The sequence below is a fragment of the Toxotes jaculatrix genome, chromosome 12 (assembly GCF_017976425.1).
Source record: "Toxotes jaculatrix isolate fToxJac2 chromosome 12, fToxJac2.pri, whole genome shotgun sequence".
Classification (NCBI taxonomy): domain Eukaryota; kingdom Metazoa; phylum Chordata; class Actinopteri; family Toxotidae; genus Toxotes; species Toxotes jaculatrix.
This window is the reverse complement of record NC_054405.1, coordinates 21,048,840-21,071,186: the sequence shown is the minus strand read 5'-3', so window position 1 is coordinate 21,071,186 and position 22,347 is coordinate 21,048,840. Positions and strand designations below refer to the sequence as shown.

General features: G+C 40.3%; 1 protein-coding gene across 4 annotated transcripts; it reads left to right on the top strand.

Annotated features, from left to right (window-relative positions):
- Nucleotides 1-21,934, top strand: LOC121190866 (short transient receptor potential channel 4-like). 4 transcript variants are annotated; one of them, XM_041051887.1, is made up of 16 exons: nt 1-519; nt 1,749-1,830; nt 3,597-3,826; nt 4,979-5,197; nt 8,849-8,989; nt 9,451-9,627; nt 10,103-10,303; nt 16,591-16,936; nt 17,638-17,777; nt 17,864-18,064; nt 18,190-18,311; nt 18,591-18,786; nt 18,884-19,078; nt 19,262-19,303; nt 19,764-19,853; nt 20,238-21,934. In XM_041051887.1, the coding sequence occupies exons 3-16, from the start codon at nt 3,668-3,670 to the stop codon at nt 20,946-20,948; spliced, it is 2,940 nt and encodes a 979-aa protein (XP_040907821.1). In that variant the 5' UTR covers nt 1-519; nt 1,749-1,830; nt 3,597-3,667; the 3' UTR covers nt 20,949-21,934. The 4 variants fall into 4 exon arrangements, with proteins under 4 accessions (XP_040907821.1, XP_040907820.1, XP_040907823.1 ...); XM_041051886.1 differs by lacking the exon at nt 1,749-1,830; XM_041051889.1 differs by lacking the exons at nt 1,749-1,830; nt 3,597-3,826.
- The last annotated feature ends 413 nt before the right edge of the window (nt 21,935-22,347 follow it).

Below are 22,347 nucleotides of genomic sequence, written 5' to 3'. Positions count from 1 at the left end.
TCGAGTGGGCAAGAACATCGGTGAAAATACACCCTGGGGAAAACTAGACACGTTGCGGAATCAGGTGCAATCCACCGAGGAAACTTCGCTGCCGCTTATTTTCGTTCCAGGATTTTTTACGCGGTGAGCTGAATGCGGTGTGAGCCGCTCTGCGTTTTTTCCCCAAATAAGACCGGATGGAAGTCGTGATCAAAACTGACCGAAGCTGGATCTACAGGAGGAGTACTGTCAAGTCTCCAAAAAATGAAAAGGGAGAATGCAGACTAGACTAAAAACCAAGAGAAAGACGGACTGGCATCACAAGGCAAAAACACATTAACAAGCATGAAGACCCTCTTCATGCAGATCCACACTGCAGTTTTCACATGTGGGGGATGTTAAATTCAAGAAGTTTTGGCGAATGATTTTTTAAAGCTTTGTGCTTTTTGTTTTATTAGTTCTCATGTGGTCTCGGGATATTTTTCAAAAGGAAGAACACTGAACTCCCTGAGCGAAGTTCCAATGCCCAGCATCCCAAAGGTTAGTTATTTGCTCCACTGTACTTAAAATTTCACTTTTTTTCCCCTCTAGCATGGAAAAAAAGGCTTTTCGTGCTGCAGATGAGTAGACTGTAAAGATAAAAGATGTAACTGTTCGCCCTTGGGGTCCCTCAGCTTGTGACCGACGAAGGACCCCAGTAGGTACAAACAAGAGTCCTTTCTCATCTTCACATCCGTTGTTATTTTTATCCATGCTGTTCCCCGGAACATTTCTCGCTGGCAAACACAAAAATAAAAATGTCAGCTCACCCCTGAGTTTATACAGGCGCCATCCACCACAAATGGCACTGTGTGCCAATTTACACAGACCTGTTGTCTGTTGATTGGTGAACGCTGACAATTTTATGATTGTTTAACTGTCAGTGCAAGCACAGGGCAGGCTTCTCCTTCTTCTAACCGTGCTGCATGGTCTGCTGGAAGGCTCGTCTTTGCAGTGTGTGTTGTCTAATCAATACAACTTTCAAAATAAAATACATTTTGCTCAACATATTGCCTGCCACCGCACCTGTGTGGTGCTGCGCTGTTTGTGTAACAAAGCAGAGCAGATTTCTTTATTTCCAAATCATGTATTGATTCGAGGGAATGGTGATTCCTAGAAGAAAGAGCCCTGTGCACAGAAGGCTGAGTGTGAATGTGTGTTTCAGTAATAGCACACACAGCTTTCAGCAGACCATCCACAAATCCTCCCACACTGGTCTTTCTGCTTGGTGGGTAGCCTTACTTAATAGGTGCTGTATTTTATAGCAATTTCTGTTCCAAGTTTACAATCCACTAAATGTGTGTGTGGTTGTTGTTTTCCAAATTAGAACGACTCAAGAACAATATAAGCACAGAACAGAGCAAAAAAAAATATATATATATCTGGCTAAGGTGACATCACGCATGTGATAGTGTGTGACTTCACCTGATTTGGCATCTGTAAGAAAAAAAAAGGGCACTAACACACTCCTTTATAAACCTCTATATCCCTCAGAGGAACAATGACTCCCAGGATCACGACTAAGTCACACGTAAAAGCGAATTACACTACTGAGACCACAGCTAAATCTGGAAAACATGCTTCATGTCTTTTTGATTATTTTTTGAATTATTTAAAATTGACATATCAAAATATTTAAGTACATTTCAATCATTTAATTTTTTTTAAATCAATTTCAGTATCAATTCCTGAGTCTTCCTTATTGTATTGCATGTACTTTCTCTCCATAGTGCATGATTTTTACTCCACCCTCTCAAGATTGAAGTTATTCAGTAGCAGCAACTACAGGGTCCCCATGTGGCCAGTTCAGAGGTATTTTTGATTCAAAGTGAAATTGTTCCACAAAGGGCCATAGCAATATCAAACTAATGCCAAGGATCTTAAATGAGGTGTGAAAACCTGCTACAAAAAGGGCTCTCTGCAAGGAAAAAGTTCTCAGTGGAGCAAATCTTTCTTTTTATGATGAATTTTGAAGTTCTTTTCTTTCATGGAGAGCCTCTCTACAGCAGTAAGGTGGCAACTTTACTGTAAGGGGAGCTGACAGGTGACATCATTTGAAAGTAAATTAAGGAAAACCAGCTAACAGTCAATTGTTGCTTATTTATAATCCCCTCTTTGGAGTTATTGTCTGCATTTAAGCCATCTTGCACACCTGCATTCTAGTCATTTAATTAAAGGAATAGTTTGTCATTTTGAGAAATATGTTTATTTGCTTTCTTACTGAGACTTAAATGAAAAGTTAGTGTTGCCACTCTCATATCTGTATGGAAAAAAAGAAGTCAACCTACCAGCCCCCCTCAATCTCTCTAATTAACAAGCTGTTATCCAATTTGCTAAATTCATGGCAAAAAAAAAGACTAAATGCAGTCCATTTATGTGCCTGACTATCTGTTTCTGAAGTCTGCAAACCCCATGAAGTTGAAGTGGCAAGCAGAGGAGACTCCAGGGAGTTACGAACCTCTTCAAAACCACAGGGTGTCATTTTTATACTTCAGTTTTATACAGATTGAACTAACAAGATGAAACATGTTAAAGGTTTAGTTTCCTTTCAGTAGAGCCAGGTAAACAGTTTTCCCTCTGTTTCTGGTCTCTTTGTGCCAAGCTAAGCTAACCCATACTGGCTCTTAATTCATATTTACCATGCAGACATGAGAATGGCATCAATCTCTCATCTGCTTCTCAGCAAGGAAGTAAATAAGCATATTTCCCGTAACACTGAACTATGCCTTTAGATATGCTATTTTAGGAAACAGAGCTTAGGGCACAATGCACATGTGCACAGTTTTACACATGTGCATTGTGAAGCTGCATAAAATGCCTCCAGGATGATCATACAATTGAATCAGTATCTCTCTGTAACAGTTTCAGCAGAAACTGAACATCATAATCTTCATGTACGAGGTAACCACTAAGTCAGCTGCTGTTAATCAATTGGCAAGCATCACCAATGACACTGAGTTACAAAGCTATTAGTAGCTCAAGAATTAAAAATCTTACCACCCATTTCAGCTCCAAAACCGCAAGCCTGATGTTGTGTATCATGATGTGTCTTTGGTGAAAGAGGTTGAGCAGGAGCAACCACTGACAACTTTCCTTCTATTTTTCTGGTTTAGTTTTTTAGAGTTTAACACTTTTCAAGATTTGTTGCATATTGTGTTCGTCCAAAAGATGCAATGCATACAATTTTGAAAAATTGTATGGCATGATCCAAAAAAACATGCAATTAAAGTCACTAGAAAATGCATCTCACTGCAAAAAAGTGACCAAAAAGTGTCAGTTTATGGGACATATCTGCAGTAAACATACATTTTAGCAGACTTTCTTCCAGTTTTAAAGGTTGCAGGTCCACCTATAGGCATTCTATGAAAATATAGGTAAAGGGTTAACATTAGGTGATGCTTGAATAAGTAAATCATGTTATGAATGTATCTGCTTCGTCTCTTTCTGTCTATATAATCCTTTCACCTCTGTTCCCTTCTTCACTCCCTCTCTTTATGATCTTGTCTTACTTGCGAAAGTCACAACCGCCAACAACAAGTGCCTTCTTCCTCTCACACCTTTGTCCCTGTCTCTTCTAGTGTGAACTCCCCCTGTCTGGCAGCAGCTGTAGAAGTGTTAGCAGGGTGCTGGTAAGCTGAAGCCCAGGGAGATGTCACAGCTTTACTATCGGCGAACTGACAGCTCCTCATACCGGGACCGTATCCCGCTGAGAATTGTGCGGGCCGAGTCGGAGCTGTCGCCTTTGGAGAAAGCCTACCTCGGAGCTGTGGAGAAGGGGGACTATGCTAGTGTCAAACAGGCTCTGGAGGTGTGTGTGTGTGTATACGAGTATAAATTCATGGAAGAATGGCTAATTTGATTGGTGACTGGATGAATGAATACAGCTACTGAAACTGAAAATGGATGGATAGTAAATCATTAATCTAATTGGATTCATCTAAAAAAGATTAGAAGATTTATGGGTAACATGTGCAGTCGTGATGATCCTCTATTCATTTCCAATAACATCTGGGGCCTTCACATACCCTGACAAATGTCAGACTTTCAGAAGACACAGAATATTGCTAGAGACCAGGTGTTTGGTAGTATCACAGTACCTATGGTATCCAAAATAATGAAAAAAAGAAAAAAATTATCACTGCTGCAAATAATATTCCAGAGTTGCCTCTTGCCTTTTTTTTCCCTAGACACAACTGAAGAAGGCATTGTTTTGACATGTGCCAACTAATGCTAGATATGCTTGTCAGAGCTACTACTTAAAAGAGCACTCCAGCGAGTTAGCATTTCATTCCGATATGGATGGTGTACATGTTGGAAAGTTAAGAAAAAAAAAGATCAAAATTGATGCAGCAGAACCAGAAATATCATCTTACTGATTTCATACATTTTCCTTCCTTGTCAAAATCTGGTGACTACATTACCCACAATGCAGCTGCTGACAGGTCAATCGGAGATTCAGGTGTGTTATGCTTGTAGCGGTGATCATAACTTGAACTGACTGCCTCAAGCAGAGATGGGGGCAGGAAGGGATCCACACCCCTAGATTTTAATCATTTTCAAACTTGTAGTCTTCAGCCCCACTGTCTCCAGAGACATCTTTCGAGACAGTTTATCAGATCTTACACGACTCCCTCTTGGCTTTATACAGCTCTCCTCTCATATGCAGTACTGTCAGAGCTCCCCATCAGCACCATAAGCGCACCGTGATGTGTAAAACTGGTGGCATTCCACTGGTAAGATAGGCAGGTTATCAGAATGTAGTCATCAGTGTTGTAAACAAAGCAACAGAGCTGAAATGCTTTAAGTTGTTCTGTCATATCTAAGTTTCCTTCCAAAAATCGATGTGTATTTCTGTGTCAATGGGTATTTTCCCTTCTAATTGATGTTATTCTTTTAAACCAAATCCCAGTGTAGCTCTTAAAACAAACTCTGACTTTAAATCACAACCTTGTTTCATCAGGAGGCAGAGATCTACTTCAAGATCAACATCAACTGCATCGACCCTCTCGGCCGCACGGCTCTGCTGATTGCCATTGAGAACGAGAACCTTGAAATCATTGAACTCTTGCTGAGCTTCAGTGTTTACGTCGGCGATGCCTTGCTGCATGCTATCCGCAAGGAAGTGGTGGGAGCTGTGGAGCTGCTGCTAAATCATAAGAAGCCTAGCGGCGGCATGCAGGTGAGGAGGGGACTGTGGGTAATTGAAGTAGTTTCAAATTAAGAGTGCATTATTCATGAAGTTGGAATGCGTCAGTGCACAGACAGTGAGCTGTTGACAGGGCTGGGGGAATACTAGGAGAGAAATTAGGATGGCTGACATTTATTTTTACCCCAAAAGAAATGCATTTTTTTTTTCGCTTGTTCCTGCAGTCAAATTATATGATCATATCTTGGTACTTTTAGTAACAGTTTATTTTTGTTTATTTTTTTATTTTTTTTGTTATTAAAATACACTGTGTTCCCCTTTCTGTCTGAAGCAATCTGTGCCAGTTTTGTTTGCAAAAAGTACAATAACCTTCTTTCATCCAACAGAATATGACATTGTACAGATGCACTGATGCCCAACTCACACCACATGTATTGTTTATCACAAGCTAACTTCCAATGAACATCTTTTACATTTTTTTAATCTTGAAAGGATTCAGATTAGCCTCAGTTGTTTGTAAACAAACCCCCTCCTCCTGCTCATGAGAACTACCTGTTTATTGCTTGAATTAGTTATCAAAAACAAATAGTCTATTTAATTTCTATTCTATGCTCTCCACTGACGGAGAGTTTTCTGTTTGTTTACTTGTTCCTGCCACACATGTACTGTACACATTGGAACACACACACACACACACATAAATACTTCACATACTTTCTTCCTTTCCTCTCCCTATCAGCAGTAATGCACCATAAGCCACAAAAGAGCAAATGTTTTTAGCTTCATCGATCAACTGCCGGGGAGATGTTATTGCTCTTCCTGTTGCGTCTTGTTGGAAACTGTGTATTTGGCTTTGATAAAATCAAGTGAAATAGTGGGGAAAAAAAAGGGGAAAAGGAAGAGCGCATTAGGGAACAAAAGAGAGCACAAGCACAAGAGACACCTCAGGCTTGTTTGTTAAATGGATGTGGTGGAGGCGCTTAGATGCAAAGGCCAAAAATTTGCTGTCCAAACCCTTCAGCTGTGACATCTATCAGCTGCTACATTTCCTCTTTACCTTAATGCCTTTGTGAGATAGTGCTTCTTCCCATCACATGAGCTGATTGTGAAAATAGATCACTCTAGCACTACCAAATCTCCCCAAGAGAAGCTCATTGATTATATTAAAAGGCTGTCTGAGAAAAGTGCAGTCTGTCTGTTGCCAGTGTCGTCTATGAGATTTATTAATAAGTAGATTCATTAGATGCTTTGCTGGAATTGTGTGTATTTGTCTTCCTATTTTGCAGCCTGTCTCTATGATGTGTTTGTAATAATCTCGCAAGTGTTGTGGCTTATTTGTTTTCCACCAGTGCCTTGGATATCAGCATTTTAAACAGCTTCATGATTTATCCTCTGAGTACAGATATGCATCTGTTGGTGGCACAAACACTGGAGCTCACAGTTTCTCAATTAAAACAGCCTTCGGGTGCTTTTGTTGTTGTTTTTTCTGTCGGTCTTTTCATAGTCCAGATTTTGCTCATTGGTTTTGGGTTACTGTGCAACCTACATACCCTGTGCACATAAAGACAGTTATGTAAGGGAGTCCCTCTTCTTCCCACATATGACACAGAGCATGATGTAAAATAAGCATTATCATGCCTGCAGTGAATCCACAAAGACCTCCGCTGATTTTCCGCAGTGTCATTGAAAAAGAAAACGGCACAGTGTCCCATTTTATACCAGCTTTATCGTGGTGTTTGTGATGTTGTATGGTGACAGGTGAAAGCCAGTCGGGAGGCTTAAAAAAAGAGCACAGTGAACACAAAGGCAAAAGCGCACTGTGAAGTCGAACACCCAGCAGATGCTAATGTTGCATTTTTAATCCATATGCTGATGGTGGATGCCTCATTCTAATATGAGTAACAAATGTGCATTACACGGAGAAGTGGGCTATAATTTCATTTCTTTTCTACACTATTATCATAACTTCACATCTACCAGCCTGCACTCCGCCTGCTCCATGCTTGGGCACAGGCCAAGGCTGTTTGATGTAGAGTATTTGATGTCCCTCCTCCTCCCACGTGGAGAACACAGTATATAGCTTATTAGATCACCCTCCTCTGCGAAATATGACGACTCTCAGACATTGCTTTGTGCCACGTTTTGGAGGTGCTGTTGCACTGTGACTGCTCTGAGAGTAAACTACGCCAGTAACTAATGTCCACATGATAAAATGACTTTGGAGTGCAATATAGATGATGAAATATTTTTTGAGAAAGTGAAGCAGTCCCCTAGATAACAATTCCTCATATTTTGTTCCTTGGAGAGTAGTGATGACAGAGTTTCACTGATACTATTTCTGTTTCTACTTATAATAGACTACTTCAAAAAGAATCATTTTTAAAACAACCTAAAATGTGACTTGTCCATTCACATCTGTCGTCTATGTCTTTTAGGAATTTGTTGTTTTGTTTTTTTTTTAATTGTGAATGAATTATATTAACATTGTCAAAACACACCCAACCACTGAGGTGTCCTTAGCTTGCTAGAACCACGGTTTTGTAGATGGCAATGTCAGTCTGTCTGTCGATTGGTCAGTCAGTCCACCACTTTGAGCCAGACTAAAACATGTCAATTGACAGCTATCAAACTATTGTATGAATTACCATGAAATTTTGTACAGATATTCATAGTCTCCAGTGGATGAATCTTAATGACTTTGGTGATTATTTTTTTCCTTTTTTCTTTTTTAGCTCCAAGGGATTTTTGTTCAGAACAAATACCAATTAGGAAGTATGGCAATTTTAATATATGTGTCCTTATGAAGTGTAGCTTATACTGCCCTACAAAGCCAAGACTCTTGGGCTTAAATTAAGGTTTTCAACTCATTTACAGTATCTGTTACACAAGCTTCAAATTCTTTTTCTCTCAAATTCCCTGATTGTATATTTACAGTATGGAGAGCGCCTGTTCTTTCAAGCCACTGCTCTCATGTCTTTAGCTCTCATGTCTTTTGTTATCCTCTCTCACTATCCTATCTGTCCTCCCTCTGCATCTTGTTGTTTAATAGGCCCTTACCTATCACGTTTTTCCTTCAGTCCCCCTCTGACCATGCTCTTCTCTCCTCTCCTCTCCTCCCTCGCTCCCTCACCACAGAATCAGATAATAGGCTTTCAATTAAAAGAAGCGAAAAGGGCCAGTTTACTCCCCTGCAGCCTGCAGCCGTGTCTTCCCGCTGAATGACATGGGAATACCAAAAGGGCTTAGCTGGAGTATGTGATAAGAGGCCTAGGTGGAATGAGTTTCTTTCTGGGCATAATGATTCCCTGTGAAATGTGTGAAATACTGATGCTTTTAACTACACTGTGGCCCATACCCTTTGCGGCAGTCTTGATAGGGATGGCATTTTGTCTGCAAATTTCATAATTTCTCACTGGCCTTAACAACTGTTTCCTTGATCCTGCCTGTTCCATTTAACACCATTGTAAAGACCTATGAACTTCACTGTAATGTGAAGATATTTCAGGCTCTGTGCTCAACCAAACCAATTACGTCTACTGTCCTCTGATCATGTCATTTAAACCTGAGTGAAGGGAAGAAAAGACTCAAGGTCTATAAAGCCAAGGCCAAATGTGGTGTTTCGAGAGCATTCAATAGACAGTATATGTGTGATTAAAGCTTTTCACCTCTCATTTCCCCTGATAGGTTCCTCCAATCTTATTGGACAAGCAGTTTTCCGACTTCACCCCTGACATCACTCCCATCATACTTGCTGCACACACCAACAACTATGAAATTATCAAGCTCCTGGTGCAGAAAGGCGTTTCGATGCCGCAGCCACATGAGGTGGGAAAATCATACATCACTAATTTGTGGTATATATTGTGTTTGCATTTTCTTGTTATCGTCAGCTTAAAACCCTATATCTCCAAAATGTCAACAACTATTCAGGAAATAAACAAAAGCTTGGTCTAAGTGCAGCAGGGATTTGAAATTATTTTATAAGCCTAAAACATCAGCGTTTCACTGTATTATCAGTCATATACTGTGTTTTCATGCGGCATACAACATCCTAGTTATATAGTAGGTCATACATAGGTCTTTATTTATGAATTATTAATTCATTATTTAATTATTGGAAGTATGCTCATAATTTATAAGTTCATAAATTCACACAGTGAGCTTGAAACATCTAAATAATACGGCCAGGCATCATACTGTACTTAGATGGCATAATAGATACAGCATGTATTGCTATTACTAAACACTGGAAAGCTTCATTGTCCACTCTTTGTTTGATGTTGCAGGTGCGATGTAACTGTGTGGAGTGTGTGTCTAGTTCAGACGTGGACAGCCTGCGGCACTCGCGCTCACGCCTCAACATCTACAAAGCGCTGTCGAGTCCCTCGCTGATAGCGCTCTCCAGCGAGGACCCCTTCCTCACTGCGTTCAGGCTCAGCTGGGAGCTGCAGGAGCTCAGCAAGGTGAGCACGAGAGAGCCAGCTAATAGTGGAGGTGCAACATCATGATTTGATATTAAAGCGCTGACATATTATCTGTATGTTGCATTGATTAACCTCTATGTGCCCTTTCACGATACCATAATGTGACATTCAGTGGTTTGTCAATTTATTTGGCAAGTGTTAATAAAAACAATTAATCTTCTCATTTGATTAAAAAAATATATATATACCAGGCTCAACTATGAAAATTCAAACAGATAACCCACCCTCACTACCAGATATAATAGAGGTGGTAGTTTCAATAAATATCTGTAAACAAGTTTGAAGCTTCGAGACACAAAATAGCCAGAGGCAAGGTCTGATTTAGAAACACCACTTTCTACACATACCTGTACTCTGTGAATCTCCCTGATATACTGATTTACATTTCAGCTGCCAGGTTCTTCCAGGGCTCTTGATGTTTATGCGGCGTATACACTCCACCTGTGTCTTTCAGGTGGAGAATGAGTTCAAATCAGAGTATGAGGAGCTGTCTCAGCAGTGTAAACAATTTGCCAAGGACCTCCTCGACCAGACAAGGAGCTCCAGAGAGCTGGAGATGATCCTCAACTACAGAGACGATATCAACTTATTGGAGGAGGAGGGCAACAATGACCTGGCGAGACTCAAACTAGCTATCAAGTACCACCAAAAAGAGGTAAGCATAAAGTTAGTATTAGTACATAAAGTTAATACTGAGGATTTATCAACTTTGGGGGTTATTTTGGAGGCTGCAGAAACAGGAAGTAAGCAGAGAATATCATCCTCTTTCACCTAAGCAAGTATTCTAGTATTCTTTTTCCCTTCCCTCTGGTGTTGTATGCTACATTATCTACTATACAGCTTGTCGTTAGATTTCAATGCCACATGCAAGTTTTTGCTACTCCAATATTTTATCTTCCCATAGGTGTCACTGCCAGCCAATATGAGCCAGTGTAATGATGTTAGATTAGCTTGAGGTTCTTTTCTAATGTTGCCAGATGCTGGTTTAGGTGCTATCTTTCAGTTTTCACTTTGGCAGCTCACAAAGATGACAGATAGGCAGAGGGAAGCTTGAATTCCATTTCCAAAGTGTTACAGCTGCAAGTTAATACTTGATTCCTTGTTAAGATTGTAGCTGTAGCTCTAGATTTAGGGTGTTTGCTGCTTTTTTTTTTTTTTTTTTAATGACATGTAGACAGCTACATAAAATTGTGATCATTCTTTCGGTTCAAGTCAAGTCAATCATTATGTCACTGACAATAACGTGTTATAGGAATTTAACACTTAAACATACATGCTGTATAATGGTTGTAATGTTTAATGCAGAACATGTGCAGCGCATAGGTTTTAATGAACAGGGAAAACATTTGGTAATTAAGCACTGCTTACTTTCACAATCCAGTTTATATATCCAGTTTATATATCCATATATCCATATATAAATAATTATGAGGGTAATGGTACAAACCTGATCATTTGAAAACAATATGCACATTCCAGTCCACTGATTTCATGCTTTTGTTTCTGGTGTTTGATAAACACCTTCCCAGTGGGCAGAGCCATGAACTATTAGTATGCAAATAGCTAATTTAGATACATTGTAATTACTATAAAGTATGTCATCAATTGTATATAAACTTTCAGTACCTTATATGATTAATAGAGAGTTGTCTTTAAATTATGTAGCAAATATATTATTTCCTCTTCAAAATTAGGCGGCATACTCAGACAGTCAATTATATGATAATTGTAACTGCTGAGTAATAGAAGATGTGTTTTAGGCTGTGGATGAATAGGAAAATCCTATACCTAATGTATGAGCTGTTTTTTTCTGGGCTTAATGGAGGATGTGGGAAGCCTGGTTTTAATTGCCATGTTATGGAAACGCTGAAGTCTTCCTCAGACAAGCAGAAAAGGGTTAAATAGATATTATACCACACACTTGTTCCACTGAATATAAAGGTGAAGCAGAAATGATGAGGAAGCAGACACATTACTCCCAGGAGGGACTTATATTTCATTCAGCTGTCTTTTGCAGGGAGCTCTGCCTGGTTGTCAGAATAGATGAACTTTTGTAGGAGTCTTGATTTGTGATGCTGCAGTTTCCTCTTTCATCCATCCAATTTTTCACATGGAGACACAGGTTGGCAGATGACCATGCTGAGTCACAAAAGAACAACTGGGAGTAATGCAAGTGCACAGGTGGACATGATGATGGACAGTCCCCTGTTATCTTACTCAACCTCTCCGTTGTTGGCGGTAAATCTTTGCACACACTGTAAACAAACATCCCTACTCGCTGCTCATCTCCCCAGGAGAGTTAAAGTTATCCAGCTGATGGTCCAACATGCCCTTCTCCTGCGTCCAATCTTTAACACCCTGTGATCGCACCAGGACTTTGGTGGAGGACGGTGTCTCATGATGTGGGCAACAGTCCACCCAGCTGCCCTTTTAAAATAATAAATGTCCCAAGTTAAAGTTATTCTGCTGAAAATGCTCAATCTGTTGGTGTGTGTGAGTCCATAAAGTCATATTTTCCAAAAAAATAAAAGAATGAAAAATCTGTTATTGAAGCAAAAGCTTTTTTAAACTTGCTTTTCCTGTTTCCAAACTAGTTTCAAGTATGTTCTATAATCAAGTTGTTGGGTTTTTTTTTTCCGTTATTGTGAGGCAGCCTGTCTTATTCTATCTTGTTACAAAACTTAAACCCTCATCTGTAGCAAATCCATGGAAGAAGCTGATTTCAATTGGAAAAAGCTAAACAATCTTACAGCGTTTGGAGATATAATCTACATTAGACAGAGCAGACTGGATTTATTGTTTGTTTGCAGAGTCTGTAGTAATGCAGATGTGAAGCTACTGTTTTTTACTATGTGCAGAGGTGCAGTAGTGTGTGAAACAGGATTTTATATAAGTTCAATCACATAAGACAATATTCCATTAACAAGAACAGTTATTGATAGTGGTATTTTGTGGGATTTTTCTATCGTGAACTATTCATTAATTTTTAGAAAGGAAACATGAAATGCGTGAAATATTATACAGCATTAAAGATTTTGACCGTGGAATTGCTGCGCATTTAAATGAGAATTTGCAAGGGAAAATGTTAAGCTCAGTGAAGCAGTGGTGATATAACAACATCTATTACTGCCGTCTCCTGAGAAGGGAAAATGACATCTGTTGAGTGTAATTGGACATACACAGACACACATAGAGAGGTGGTAATAGGGATTGCTTTTTGCTTGTGACAGAGGATCTTTAAACCAGACAGGGTTCTGCCCCCTGCGAGACACTGAGGGTTAAGTGGACACTTAGTTGGACTGGAAAGCCTCGTTTGACTGTTTTTGCAGAGAGCACTTATTATGTTCAGGGCATTTTGTCTGTGGTGTGATAACCACTCATCTCTTTCAGCAGTTTTGCAGACAAACACTCTAGCTCTTATAATTGGCGTGACACACAGCCTGAATGTGTGATTTTTTTTTTTTTTAATAGATCTGGCTATTGATGAGTGTTCCAGTGAGTCAGGAGGGGCCTGTTTTTGACCCTCAACTGAACAAAATGCAGGACAGTTCTCCTCTTAACCCTCTTAAGCGGGTAGTATGTGTCTGTACTCTCTCATTTATGTTTTCATATTTATCCTTGCATCTGCGTGTCTTTTTCGGCTTTTCTGCTGCTGGGTTTAGAAAAGCAATTTAAAATGGTCTGAAGAGAAATCTCCACGGGCCTCCCTTCTAAAGAGCTTAGCTAACAGCGCCTCCTGTGCTTTGATGCAGCGGGAGGTCAAATCAGATAAATATGATCAGTAACACATACACATTAAAGTGCCGATTATCCCCTCTGCCACCCTGAGGCCTCCAACACTGGATTACCCTCATTTGTAATGATACACTTGCAAAAATGTAGGTGAGTACGTTGAAGATTCGCAGTGAGAGCAAAAGCAGACTGTCTCTTTAATATTTGAAATTTTTAGAGGCGCCAAGGGAAACCTATCAATTTTACATGCTGTAGTTTGACGTTGCCCCCTTGTGATGTCTCATAAAAACTGCAGCTCAGTATTTGAGAAGTTTTAAATGTCTCCATTAAATGGAAATGAAATTGCACTAACAGGAATAAGTGTTATGTAGTGAAGGACCATTAGCACTCAGTTGTTTCAGCAATTCACTGCAAATATTATCTGTCTTCACAAGTGAGTCTCCGATGTTCAGCAATATTCAGCCTTCAAATGTTCAACCTTTCTTAAAAGAAGCGAAAGCTATGACACCACCTGTTACACAGTTTATTTTATACATGTACACTTTTTCAGGCACACCTTTTTAGTGGACATTTTCAGCACCAGCTTTCATGCTTGTGCTGTTTGATGATGCCACGTAAAGTCTATCAACACCCTGTTTTTATAAGCGTGAGATTAAAGGTGACAGACAGGCGACACAAAGTGTGATCGTCAGTGTGTGGGTTGATGCAGAAATCTTGTTCTGTCATCTGGAAGTTCGTGTACATCATGCAGAGGTTTAAGCACGTGTGTGGACTTAAGCTTTGTAGACTCATTCTTATTAACTTGAAACATATGAGGACGACTGTGAAGGAAAACTTTTTATAACCATCTTTCTATGAGTATACGATGTAAGAATAACACCACAGATTAAAAAAGCAAATCATGATCAGATAGATGATCTTACAACATTTGACCACAAATGTTGCAATGTTCCTTTGAAATATATTTGAAATCATCAGTTTATGGTCTTGGAATAAATTACGGGCTTCATGTTCATCTGTTTCTGTTTCTCAACACTTACCAAAGAAAAAAGCCCCAAAAACATAACCAGCTGTAAGCTGTGTACTTGTCAGTGTGTGTCTGTGAAAGTGGAGGAGAAGAGTTTCAGCAGACCTTTTATGTTGGTAAAGCTGCAGGGGAACATGTCTTCACAGAACTACAGAGTGGACTCACTGATGAGCACTTTCCTGGCATTTTTGGACAGTTGACAGTGGAGAGAGGCAGGAAAGGTAGAGAGACACTTTCCCAACTGGACTTGAGACCTTGAGGGATTCTGTTTGAGTCAGAAATGACACTTTGCTACTGCTGAGTATTGTAAGGGATTGTCACAGACAAAGGGGTGTCATGACATGTTTGGACTTTGTCCCCCAGCACAAAGGGCTGGATAAGAGGTTTTAGGATAGGGAAGTATAATTAATTAGATAAGAAATTAAATGAAAGAATTGATCCAGGAAAATTATCCTCACTCAGTTTCTTCTGCCACTGAGGCCAGTTTAAGTGAAATTACTACTTTTTCTTCTTGGAAATTGCTAAGCTGTTTTTTCTCGCTCATTCTAACCTACTGCACATTATCTTAAAGATGACACTGCATGTCACCAGCTGTTTGATGGAAAGATTTCACTGACTTGGAACCGACTAAAATCTGCTCTGTCTTTCTGTAAAATAAAATCATCTCAAAATAGTCTGATTAGATTTTGGACAAGTATATTTGCATGGATACATTTCCTAATTATAATGTTAATTATCTTAATTTGTGACTTCATTAGCATCACTGTCAGTTTTTAATGCATCATGTTGATTGAGGGAAGACATTAGGCTGCTCAAGTACCTCTTGTTTACTGTCATTAATTAAAAATAATTTGCTGACAAGATGGTGTAAGCTAACAATAAACCTTTTTGTCTGTGAATGGACCACTCATCTGAGCCCACAAAAGTCCATGCACCTGTGAGACAGAACAGTTATGATAAAATGATCAAAGCTTTCTTTAAATGGACAGAACAGTTCTATCTATAGCTGCTGCAGAGTTTAAAAAAACAGCTCATGTGTTTTTTTTTATTCTTTACTTTTATCATTTTCTGGGCTAAAGTACTTCATTACAAGACCTAGCCTGCACCCATGGGTCTGCTTCAGACTTTGTGTGCAGTGTAATGAGGTTAGCCATTTTGTCTGTAATGAGGCTCATTCTCTCTTTCCCTTTCCCCTTTATTCTTCCATCATCATCAAATGATACAGCTGAAGCCGTATCATTGATCATCCCTATTATCTTACTGCTGTTTCTCTCTCGCTCTCATTTGGAAAAGGTATTCCTCTTCTTCTCCACTCGTCCATGAAATCCATCCCCTGTGTTCCTTCCCGTTATTTCCTCTCAAGTTTTGGGAATGATTTTGTAGTTTAACTATGGAAATATAAGCCATTCTACTCCAGTCCCCAACGCACATAGGAATCTCTGGTTCCCATGGTAACGAGTCTGCAGAGTTGGTGAATTGGCACCCACCGGTGCCGGTCGACACTTTGACTCTGATATAGAGGCTCGACGTGATATTTCACAACACTGTGTGTGTCTGTGTAAGTGTGTTTGCATGTGGATGCTGTTAAATTCATTTATACAGTTAAAGAATGAGATGGTTTTTTTTTAGTTACAAGAATGAAACCTAAACCGAAAGATACATATAGATCATCACCAGAAGCCGCTGATGTAGTTTTTAGTCCGTTTTAGTCGTTGTCTGCTCTAGATGAAGTTCCAATCATATTCAGGTATCTCAGGGGAGGGGAATTGTGATATTATCTCAAGAAATTAAAAAAAAATAAAAAAACTAGTAAATTTGCACTGACCTTGCTGCTTGTGTAAGGCTTCCTTTTCCATCCACCTGAATTCCTTCTAATATATTCTCGTGTGTCAATGATTACTCTTCAATATTTGACACCCACAACAAATCCTACTCACCCGTTTCTGTGCTCTGAACTGGATCTTGCTGCAGGTGTTACTTCTGGCATGTGGTCACAAGGGCATTATGTTCTTTGTAAAATCACTAAATAGCCTCAGGCTGAGGATGCTGTCTCACAGTGGGCTTACGTTGTGCAATCGTACCTTAGATTATTGTATGAGAAGTTCTTCTGAGTCATTTTTATATCTGTAGATCAAACAGATGAAAAGCAAAATCTCTCCCCTCTCTTCTCCTATTTCTTGAAGTTTGTAGCTCAGCCAAACTGCCAGCAGCTGTTGGCATCCCGGTGGTACGATGAGTTCCCAGGCTGGAGGCGGCGTCACTGGGCAGGGAAGTTCTTCACCTGTGTCTTCATCGGCCTCCTCTACCCCATGTTTGCTCTCTGCTATCTCATTGCTCCAAAGAGTCGCTATGGCCTCTTCATTCGTAAGCCGTTCATCAAGTTCATCTGCCACACGGCGTCCTACCTTACCTTTCTATTCCTGCTGCTCCTCGCCTCCCAGCACATTGTCACCACAGAGCAGGACAGGCAGGATAGGCAGGGCCCCGCACCAACCACTGTGGAGTGGATGATCCTGCCCTGGGTGCTGGGTGAGTAAAGGCCGTGTGGACTGGGCATTGATTGCGGGTGTCCTCATGTACAAAAATAACACCATGGTCAAGGAGGAGAAATGTTCAACTCATCTCCCAGTATTTAAAGTTAATTTGTAGTCAGATTACCAAGCTTCACTTCAAAAACATCACGCCTGTGAGGATTCTCAGTCATCCAGGTCGTGGTTATCCAAGAAGAGTTGAATCGATTCAACTCATCTTGGCTGAAAGATCATGTTTTTTTTATCAGAGTGGTGTAGCAAATGGCTCTAATTACTATGATACCCATGAGCCTCAGTTGCTGTTGCTACGGAGAAGACGAATTAGAGGTGCAAATCAGAGATGTAGCAAATACAGATCACTTTTAGGGGCTCAAATTAGTGTCAAAAATATTTGAGCTTACTGACATGAAATTCAAAGCAACACTGTGTCTAAATTCAGCCTGACAGAGCTGCAAACTCGTAGTCTTGTTAATGAAATAACCAGAAATTTTATGTTGCAGTTTCTGATCTTTTGTAGTGTTGATTCAGTCAGGGGAGTTTCATGCCCATCCAAGCTTGAACTCCCACTCACCTAAAGCTGTCTATGCAGAAAATGATCATCCACTGCCCTGTATGCCCAAAATAAATATACTATTTTAACAAACAGAAACAAGTACTGTCCATGTCCATAGGGATATTTATCAGTCTCTGTATTTCTAGGATTCATCTGGGCTGAGATCAAGCAAATGTGGGATGGTGGTTTCCAAGACTATGTCCATGACTGGTGGAACCTGATGGACTTTGTCATGAACTCTCTATACCTGGCCACCATCTCGCTCAAGATTGTAGCCTACACAAAGGTAACTGGTTATCTATGAATAGCATTAGAATTATCATGTGTAGTGTGTTCTTACTTTACCTGTTCCTTTGTCTTTCCCCCATTCAGTACAGTGGCAGTAAACCAAGAAACCAGTGGGAAATGTGGCACCCAACACTAGTAGCCGAGGCAGTGTTTGCCATAGCGAACATTTTCAGTTCCCTGCGCCTGATCTCGCTGTTCACAGCCAACTCTCATCTGGGGCCGCTGCAGATTTCCCTTGGGAGAATGCTGCTGGACATCCTGAAGTTCCTCTTCATCTACTGCCTGGTAAACACAACTAACGTTTGCACACGTGCGGGAACATAAACATGAAGTGTGGCACAGTAAATATGACAGAAATACATGGATTGGCTTAAATGATTGCATCTGCTCTGCACACACTGATTTTCCAGGTCCTACTGGCCTTTGCTAACGGGCTGAACCAACTGTACTTTTACTATGAGACCAAGGCTTCAGATGAGAAGGGAAAATGCAAAGGCATCCGATGTGTGGAGCAGAATAACGCCTTCTCCACGTGAGTTCACACGAATATAAACTTGCTTGCGTGCGTAGTGTAGATGTGTGATGTTGTGAAATTGAGTGGCAAAGAAAGAGAGAGTTGTGTGTCTGTGTGTATTACTTTCACTGGTTGCAAAATGTGTGAGAAAAAGTTTTGTTGCTAAGAGAGGCTGATGTTTTAGCAGGATTTCATCAACACAAGGGTAATAGAATTCTTTCCACTTTCGCTTTCCTTCAGTTGATAAAATGTTCACCCAACAATGGCAATACACAATATTTATCTTTCCCCTCGCAGGTTGTTTGAGACGCTGCAGTCTCTCTTCTGGTCCATCTTTGGTCTAATCAGCTTGTACGTGACCAACGTGGATGCAGACCATCAGTTCACTGAGTTTGTTGGCGCCACCATGTTCGGCACCTACAACATCATTTCGCTGGTGGTGCTTCTCAACATGCTCATAGCCATGATGAACAACTCCTACCAGCACATTGCTGTGAGCACAGAAACAAACATACTGCAAACACGTGTGTGAGAAATAGATAATGCAAAAACAAACATGCTTTTCAAATGCTCCCTAATCTTGATTTCAGGATCATGCAGACATTGAGTGGAAATTTGCCAGGACGAAGCTGTGGATGAGTTACTTTGAAGAAGGGGCCACTCTACCGGCCCCCTTCAACATCATCCCCAGCCCCAAGTCATCCTGGTACCTCATGTGTTGGATTAAGAAGCAAGTGTGCAAGAGGACAAACTCCAAGCGCCCTGAAACCTTTGGATCTCTTGGAGTAAGTTGGATTGTCAAACACTCGTAAGTCAAAGAATGAATGAGAGCAGAAGTCTTTACTGTTGCAACTCACAGGGGCCATGTGTTGTAAGACCCACAGACGGCAAAGTTATGTAAGGAAAAATGAAATGTCTTTATCTCCACCTGTCATTCTAACTCTCTTTGGCATCTGATGTCTGTTCAGAGGCGAGCAGCAGAGAATCTGAGGATAAACCATCAGTATCAGGTAAATGTTTTCACTTCCAAAGCAAGCTGAAAAAGATTATCCATCTTCAGTGAGTGTCTGTGTGTATTTGTGTGTGTGTGTGTGTGTGTGTGTGTGCGTGTGCGTGTGCATATGTGTGACAGATCACACATTCTGCTGTTCGACTTCCTTCCTCCACTTTCAATTTCAATCTGTCAGTAGAATGCTTATGTGATGTCTCATACAATGGGCCTAACAATTACACTCAGTGGGATGTTCATCACCACTCCCTGTAGAAGATTTCCTATTTGTCCACATCTGCAGGGGGTTATTGTCGTACTTCTTCTTGGAGTTGTTACTTAAAATGTGTATTCTTTTGTGCATATGTGTTTGTCATCCTTTTCCTGGCTGATTGACTGTGAGTTTTGTATTGAAACGACATGTTCATTCAATATTGGAAGATGTTATTGTGTTTGAAAGACTTTTTTTTTTTCTTTTGCAGGAGGTGCTGAGGAACTTGGTGAAACGTTATGTGGCCGCAATGATCAGAGATGCCAAGACCGAGGAAGGCCTAACTGAAGAGAACTTCAAGGTAGGTTCAGGTTCTACAGGGAGAAAGACGTAAAGCTGCTGTACACAAAAAATTGTAACTCAACCATCATTTAGCCGTGTAGACTCTTGGCTTTTCGAGACACATTATTTGTCAGCCATGGTTTGGATCTTCCAGGACATGTAATTGCTTTAAAATAAATGCCATGTTTAAATGTTCTTATATGCTTTGTGAGAAAAAGAAAGTGGTGTGTCATCATTTTATAAATTACACTTTATCCACTTAGTATTGACTGAGTCGAAATTTAATCATTACCCTGTGGAGTGCTCCGCAGATACCAGCCACTGGGACTGATGGGACCAACAGTTAAATGAAAAGCATCAGTTAATTTATCAGGGGAGCTTACTCTTTGCTTTGCTGTCTCAGGAGCTGAAACAAGATATCTCCAGTTTTCGTTACGAAGTGATGGGCATGATGAAGACAGGGAAGCCTACCCTACAGGGGCCAAAGGCCAGTGGCAGCTCAGTAGAGTCCAGTCTTGCTTACCCAAATTCCTCACTCAAGGTTTCTCCCTGCCCTCACAGCAGCCAGGTAAAAAGCAAACTTAACAGATTCAAGATCACCACTTCCATCCTCAAGGGCAGTTCTACAGCTTCGCCCAGGCCGCCTGAGGCTTCTAATGGTCTACCCAATGGACTCTTGTCCCTGGTCTCTGATGAAAGCCCCACTGAAAAGTCAAACCAGAGGAGGAACTTCCCCAAAGATATCACTGACTTTGGCTTGCTCCAGAAACGCCACTGGTGCAGCAATGAAGCCACATCAGGTGCAGGAGAGATTTCCAGAAAGATGTACTCTTTATCAGAGGAAGCAGGGGAGTCTGGGGAATCAGACACAGGGGAGCAGGACAATGAGCATACAGTTACAGGTAAGGATGAGAAAGAGCTCTTCAAGGGAGAAACGACAGAAGACACTTCAGTGACTGAGGCAGTGAATGAGAATAGAGAGGTCTCAAATACCAGCTGCAGCTTGGAGGAAGATGAGGGAAGAAAAACCAAGGAAAAGGACAAAGAGAGTTTATCCTGCGTTGACCAAGTAGCTGATGGATGTTTGCCAGAGACATGCAGAGAAGAATCGTAAGACGTGGCGATACATGAACATAACTACAGTCTGTGTAATGATGGACTGAAGGAAGAGACTGACAATCAGTGTGAGCTTCGAGTGAGGAATGCTGTTTCAGAAAAGTATGTGTTTTGAAAAGAGTCTTAACTTTTCCAGTAGTTACTAAAGTAATGACCAGCTTTGATCTTTGGAGACTCAGGGAGGCTTTTGGTTTAAGAGTTTCAAAATGCTGTTCCGTTAGCAGTGGAGATGCAGCAAAGGTAAATGGAGCTCTGTGTGAGCATTTAGATAGAAGGATAAAGTAATTTATCTTATCTCTTCCCTGCAGATGATTGGAAAGTAATTATTTCCTGAAACGGATAATTTCCTCCTTTTTTAACCTCCTCTCTCACCCTTGCCCTTATCTGACATGTGCCCCTCTTTTCAAGTTATCCATCGTTCACCATAATCCCTCCTTTATCAATTTCTCTCTACCTCTTTTCCTGTCCTGTTTTATCTCGACACCGCTTTATCTCTTCCCATCCTTATCTCACTAGAGCAATAGATGTGTTCTGTTTTAGACCCGACTCTCTGCCTTATTCTGTCTGTTTCTGCACTTTACACACTTTACACTGGCATACAGTATCTCAAAGACGTGTCAAGCTCTGATCATGCAACAACAACTATGTCAGTGTTTTTCTATGCAAAAACCTGGGATTGTGATTCTCATCAATCTGACGAGGACGATCGCATATTAAGCGGCAGCAGTTCATGACCAGTATTCCTATGTTTAGGGTGGAGCGTGGCTGACTGCAAGTCAAAGAATAATGGGAGATATACAATATGAACACACCCTATCAACCATTTAAAGCAACATATTATTCATGTTTTATCACTCCTACAGAAAATGAACCTCTTATTTTGAGAAGATTTGTTGTTTTTAAAAGGTACCTTTAGATGTCATGTTAGTTTGTATGAATGTCATAGAGATTAAAACATAGATCAGAAATAAACCTAAAAATATACTCTTTATTTGGCTTTTTTCTTTTGTTCAATGCACATTAAGGACAGATACAAACATGAAGACAAGACTCAGACACTATGACGCTGACATGAGGGGCCAACAATCAGACAGGAAGTATTTAAAAATGCATTAATGGTTTTGAAAGTTATTATTATTAGTTAATTTTCCGTCAAAATAATCTTTGGACTCTTCACTTAACACTCCCCCAGTTACTTAACTTCTTTACCATTTAACTTTTTATTGTGGACTTAGGCCAAGGCCTATACAGATTTAATGACTGTAACAGAATTACTCCAGCAACAATCTGTCCATTTAAAGCTGATAAATCCTTCCGTTAGTTCCAACTGTCAGTTTAGCAACAGTTTAAAATCATGTATTTTGTTATTTATCGCCCAGCAATTTTCCACCTCTTCA